Source organism: Bombina bombina, chromosome 3, assembly GCF_027579735.1.
Source record: "Bombina bombina isolate aBomBom1 chromosome 3, aBomBom1.pri, whole genome shotgun sequence".
NCBI lineage: Eukaryota > Metazoa > Chordata > Amphibia > Anura > Bombinatoridae > Bombina > Bombina bombina.
The window spans coordinates 1,012,028,344-1,012,034,574 of NC_069501.1; the positions used below are offsets into that span (position 1 = coordinate 1,012,028,344).

General features: G+C 36.3%; 1 protein-coding gene across 1 annotated transcript; it reads left to right on the forward strand.

Moving 5' to 3' along the window:
- Positions 1–3,869: 3,869 nt before the first annotated feature.
- LOC128654316 (inhibin beta B chain-like) lies at positions 3,870–6,018 on the forward strand. The gene is made up of 2 exons (XM_053708183.1): positions 3,870–4,221; positions 5,279–6,018. Exons 1-2 carry the CDS (start codon positions 3,870–3,872, stop codon positions 6,016–6,018), a joined length of 1,092 nt encoding a protein of 363 aa, XP_053564158.1.
- Positions 6,019–6,231: the final 213 nt, after the last annotated feature.

Sequence of the window (6,231 nt, forward strand, 5' to 3'; positions counted from 1 at the left end):
TGTTTTTACAGGATTCATGTTGTGACTATTCTTTCTGGTAGTGCTGCCGTCAACCTAAACTTGAATTCCAGGTCATCTATAGGCATTCCTGTTTGTTTTTTCACATATAAGCGCACCTTTGTAGGGCTCCTCAGCTCTATTTTCTCTACTGCAGTCAGAAAGGTAATAGGTGTTGCTTTATATAAATATAGATTAGCATTTGTATTTTAAAACTCAAAAACCAAAGACGGAGAAGATTATATGTTACTTGCAGGGAAAAATAGTCATTTTTAATTTAATGAAAAAGTCTGGATTTTGAAATTTTCGGATTAGGTTATTTGTACCTGTTATATCATTCCCTCTTTGTGGCTAAATCCATTATAAATCTTCCATATCCATGTCCGTTTATGGGTCTTTCCACATTAGTTGAGTATTAATATCTGGATAGTCTAAGGGTGCATTAGATAAATCATACCTATTTATGTGCTCCACGATCACTAACCTTTAGTGCTGGCACCAGCCCCTTGTGTCATGTGCAACTGAAAATTAAAATTTGATGAGTAGAAACTTTGGGGTTTATCTGTAGGATTTTTTGACTGTTTTTGTTTTGTTTGCTTTTTAATTTTGGTTACGCATTTTTTTTCTGCTAAAGAGCTGTAATCGCTTTAGGAAAATGCCCTACCAAATTCCCTCTTCAGTGCAACCTTTTTTTTTTAGGATAGGTTTTTTTTTTTTAAATCAGATTTTTTAGAATAGTGTTTTTTGTATTGGGCAAAATAACTGTTAGACTTTAGGGCAAGGCCCTACCAAATGTACTTTTCAGGGCAATCTTTTTTTTCTTAGGTTTTGTTTTAGAATAGGATTTTTTAATGCAAAATAGCTTTATCAATTAAGAGCAATGTCCTACCAAATGCCCTGGCAAAAAAATTTTAGGATAGTTTTTTTTTTTATGTCCAAAAGAGCTATAACCCCTTTAAGGCAATTCTCTACCAGATGCCCTTATCAGGGCAATTGTAAGGGTAGTCTTTATAAGATAGGCATTTAATTTCGGGGGTGGGTGGTTACTTTGGTTTTAGAATATGGATTTTTTTTTTTGCCAAGTAAAAGAGCTAAATCACTTTAGGGCAATGCCCTGCAATATGCCATTTTCAGTGCAATTTTTAGAGTAAGTTTTAGTGCAAGTATAGATTTTTTTTTTATTTTGGGCTGGGCATTTTTTTAAGGAGACTTTAGTTTTAGGATAGTCATAAATATGTTTTTTTTTATTTTTGTTAAGACTTTGTTTTTTTGTTAATGTGTTTTTTCTATTATGTGTAATTTTAGGGTTTGTTATTTTGTGTAACTTAGGGGGTGTTGGGTTATAGGTCTGGGGGGTTCTTAAGACCGCTGCTCCTTAACTCGTCCACCTGCTCTGAGCGGCATTCAGCGATGTCTGGGGTATTTGATATGCTACAATTTTGTTTATTATTTTTTGTATGCTTAGTGATTTTAATTTTTTTGTAATTTAGTATTTATTATTTTTTGTAATTTTAGATTTTTTTATTTTTTTCATAGTGTTAGGTTTTTTTAAATTTGTAATTTAGATTTTTTTAATTGATAGTATTTTTAAAAATTATTAATATAGTTAAATGTTAGGTTTATTTTTATTTCACAGGTAAGTTTTTATTTATTTTAAGTTAGGTGGGTGTTAGGTTTAGGGGTTAATTTAGTGTTTTGCGATGTGGGGGGCTGGTGGTTTAGGGGTTAATAGGTTTATTTTGTAGCAGTGATATGGGGGGCCAGAGGTTTAGGGGTTAATAGGTTTATTTAGTGGTGGTGATGTGGGAGGCCAGAGGTTTAGGGGCAAATAACTTTATTATAGTGGCGGCGATGTGGGAGGCCGGAGGTTTAGGAGTTAATAACTTTATTATAGTGGCAGTGATGACGGGGAGCGACGGATTAAGGGTTAATATATTTAAATAGTATTGGCGATGTGGGTGGGCGGCAGATTAGGGGTTAATATGTTTGAAATAGTGTTTGCGATACGGGAGGGTTACGGTTTAGGGGTTAATAGGTAGTTTATGGGTGTTAGTGTACTTTGTAACACTTTAGTTTAGTGAAACATTTTTGTTTCGGAAAATCCATAAATACTGCTTTTAGATGGCGGTATGGATCGCGTCGGTATAGGCTGTAATGCAAGCTTTTTAGCCTGAACGCAAAACCTGTAATACCGGCGCTATGAAAATCCCACAAAAAAAGTAATTTTTTTGAGTGTGGAATGGACGTTGTGTTACAGGCTAAAATGCTTGCGGTATAGCTATACCGACACGACTCGTTATATGCGTTCCGCAACACTTGTAATCTAGCCGATAGCTCTTAGAAGAAGAATGAAAGTTGAGTTTCTTGTCACCCCATTACTTAATGCTTTCACATCTAGCATTTTCGTTTGCTACAGACATAGTTATATAAAGCAATGTGATTAAAGGTGATTCTATACATCCACTATGCGAATGCAAATAATAATGACAGTTGCCTCGGTTGCTTTATGATAAGGCTGTCCCTGATAATATTCCTCAAATATTGCCCTGGATAAACAGAGATATCAGAATTGAACTAGTTAAATAAAGGTAAGTATTCTCTGTATTGCAAATATTAAGAAAGATATTATGTACTGGAAAGTGAGGGGTTAAAATAAAACTGAAAGTCATTGCTACATACAGAGCTGTATAATCTGCTGACACATCACAGATAAAAGATAATAGACTATTCAATAGTTTTACACTTTCAAGTTCTTCAGTGGCTTTAGGTTGATGCAATAAATCTGCTCAATAGAGAAAACCCAACAGTAAATCACAAGCAATCAAACTGAACCTCCACTGCAAACAAGTAAAGCCTCAAGTATCATTGGTAGCATTTAACTATTGTGATAATCTGTTGACAATTTGTGCCACCTTTCTTAGATTTAAACAAACTGAGTAGGAGCTTAGAGAGGCACCTCCTAGCTAATGTAATGAGCAGATTTCAGCAGCAGCAGCTGCCTCACATCTTAAGGAGATGCACTGTAATGCTTTACTAATCTGTGTGCATTGAGGAAACAAAGTATAGAAAATTGTTGAAATCCTCTCTGTTTTATTGCATCAACATTGCTTCTGGTTCCCATCTCTGCCCAGGACAAGTACCTTGTTCTCCACGTGGCTATTGGTTTTGATAAGGGAGGGGGGGTAAATAATAGTGAGAAAGAATCCACCAATCCAAGGTAATAGAAGGTTGTACTTTCCAGGTGACTGACACTGCTACTGGTAAAAGCAGGGAAACTTCAAAGCCCACAGTGTACAGCAGCTTTATGAGAAAACCTAGCTCCAAGGGGAGGAGATGGTAAGTTTAAAGCAGAGCTGAGATATAAAGGGCAGTGTAGGAAGTAATGCAAAAAGGGTTTTAGACTACACTCTTACAAAGTGTCACTTATGAACTTTCACTTAAAGAAGCAACAGAGACTGTACTTCATAGTGTAACTGCAGGAAAAAGTGCCCAGATGTGGAGCTATTAAACCCCCATCTATCTCTGCACTGCACCTGCTGCAGTTAGAATCATCTGGCTAAAGGAACTGCCTTCTATTTCCTGATATCATCCTTCTTTTGATTGCACCTGCTTTGGGTACATGCAAAAAGATTAAGGGGGTTCTGTTGCCCTGGTTGGTAGTGTATCTTTTGACCTGTCACCTGACAGGGGGATCCTGAAGCTAATCCCATTCTCAATAACCACATGACAGTTAATGCAGGACCAGAGCTCTCTTAAAAGCAGAATGTGCCTTTGAGTGAAGCAGAACCACAAAAGCCTGGGGAAGTGAAGAGAGTGGATAAAGACAACCACCTATTCCCTTGTCATCACATCTCCTTGACTAATTTGCTCAGATGTCTCCCAAATCCCAGAGAGAAGTTGTTTGCTTTTACTTACTTAATCTGTTAGGTGTCTGGGCAGCTTCTACCCAGGGAAGAGCTATGAGAACTGTATGTCCATCTTGTGGAGTGCAAGACAAAGATGTGATGATGGAACTGGCTAAGAAACAGATTCTACAGAAACTGCACTTAAAGGAAAGACCCAACATTACACACCCAATCCCTAGAGGAGCTGTTGCAAATGCCTTGCGTAGATTGCACTTGACCAAGCCAAGGATGGAGGGGTTCCTAGGAAGCTGGGACAGTAATGCAGATAATTCTGCAACAGAGCAGCAGAGTTATGAAATCATCAGCTTTGCTGAATCAGGTAAGTGACATATGCAAGTTTTCATAACAGTTATCAATATACAGAGCAACAGCAAATGATGCTCTCATAAAAAGGTGTTAATAGCTTGCAATCCCATTAACTGTCTGAGCTAAAATTACTCTATATAAAAATTTTCAACTGCAAAATTCCATGTCTTACTTTACAATTTTGCAGTGATGATTTCTTTGTAATTTTACTACTGTATATTGAGAAAAGCACATTAGTTGTTGTAAGTGATACGTTTTAGTTGATCAACAAACTTGCAAAGAAGTTACAAAGCCTTGCAGATCCTACAGTATTTAGCTGAATAAGGGGGGGTTCATTAAAAACTCATTGTCTCAGTGTGTGCGCCTAGATCTTTTTCACTGAATTATGCTTTATGTGTATTTTTCAAAGTTGTCTATTTGTAAAATATGCAAAAAAATAAAATTATGATTTCCACAAGAATATCTCATTGAGAATGTCCATATTTCATTATACATATTTTACTTAGTTTTATTGTTTATACAAATGCAGCAATGACATCTAATGGATGTCATCTGTATCTACAACTAACAGGTGAAATTGGAAAAACTAACTGCATCGTACAGTATTCATGAGATTTTAGTAATCTTGTTTCCTTTTTTAACAGCTGAATCAATTGAAACTTTAAAATTAAAACTTAAAAAAATAAAATAAGAATTTAGTAGAACTATATCCTAATGGGAAATAAAATGTATCACTAACAACTACTATATTATATCACTAAATACTTATTTATCATCAAGGAGCTTTGTGGTCCCATCCTAAACTTTGAGCACATATATATATATTATCAAATCAGTACAAAGAAACAGAAACTAGAAGAGAATTACAATGAAATAAGCTGTTACGTTAGCTGGAGTGAGAAAAGGGACAGTTTACATGAGTAATAAGTTGAGCCTGCTTATCCACTTTAACTTGACCTATATAAGGGTCTTTTCTGTAACATTAGTTTTATCAGAGTCATAAGATTATCTAACTAGTGTTTATGCAATGAATAACCAACCATTTCTGAATATATGTTTTCTCCTTATAGAATACAAGAATGAAACTACAGCTACAATGAATTTTCAATTCACCAAAGATAAGGAACAAAATGTGCATGTTATCCAAGCTCATCTTTGGGTTTTCTTCAATTCAAATAGCCAACAAAATCAAACTGTAAGGTTATATATAGTCCAGGAAGAATTTTCTCAGCGCATTTTTATAAATCAGAAAATCCTGGAGCCCAGATTGAGTGGTTGGCAAACATTTTCTTTAACACCAATGCTCCAGAGCTTATTTGATGGAGGAAATAAGAGCTTAAAATTGGAACTTGATTGTGATGAATGCCAGGATATGCCGGTCTTCTTCAACCCCAATGACTCTCACCAGCCTTTTCTAGTAGCCCAAGCCAAAGTAAGAGAAATAAATCACCATGCATCAAAAAGAAGTCTTAACTGTGATCAGAACTCCAACCTTTGCTGCAGAAAAGACTATTATGTGGACTTCAAAGACATTGGTTGGGATGACTGGATTATAAAACCAGAGGGATACCAGATAAATTACTGCATGGGGCTCTGCCCAATGCATATGGCTGGTGCCCCTGGCATGGCTTCCTCATTCCACACTACAGTATTGAATCTCATCAAGGCCAACAATATCCAGACGGCAGTAAATTCTTGTTGTGTCCCCACAAAGAGGAGCCCATTGTCCATGCTGTATTTTGATAGAAGTAACATAATTCTCAAGACAGACATTCCTGACATGATTGTAGAAGCGTGTGGGTGTAGCTAGAAGAGACTGTTTGTTTGCCACAAAAAGAGAGAAGCTGGCTTGTCTCTTAAAGTAAAAGACCTAGTGGAAGAACAACTGGGAATGCCTTATGTTCAATCAGAGCAATCGAAATCTGACCACTGAGTCATTTTACATGAACCTTCTGAAACTGATTCAGTATGCAATATGCATGCAGCAGGCAGAGTAAGACTCTAATGTGAGGCTAGAGGCATT

What these genes read in the sequence shown, in the direction of transcription:
- LOC128654316 (XM_053708183.1), top strand. Translation starts at nt 3,870, where the DNA reads ATGTCTCCCAAATCCCAGAGAGAAGTTGTTTGCTTTTACTTACTTAAT. An exon ending in CATCAGCTTTGCTGAATCAG is followed by an intron (nt 4,222 to 5,278) that starts GTAAGTGACATA and finishes TTCTCCTTATAG; the next exon opens with AATACAAGAATGAAACTACA.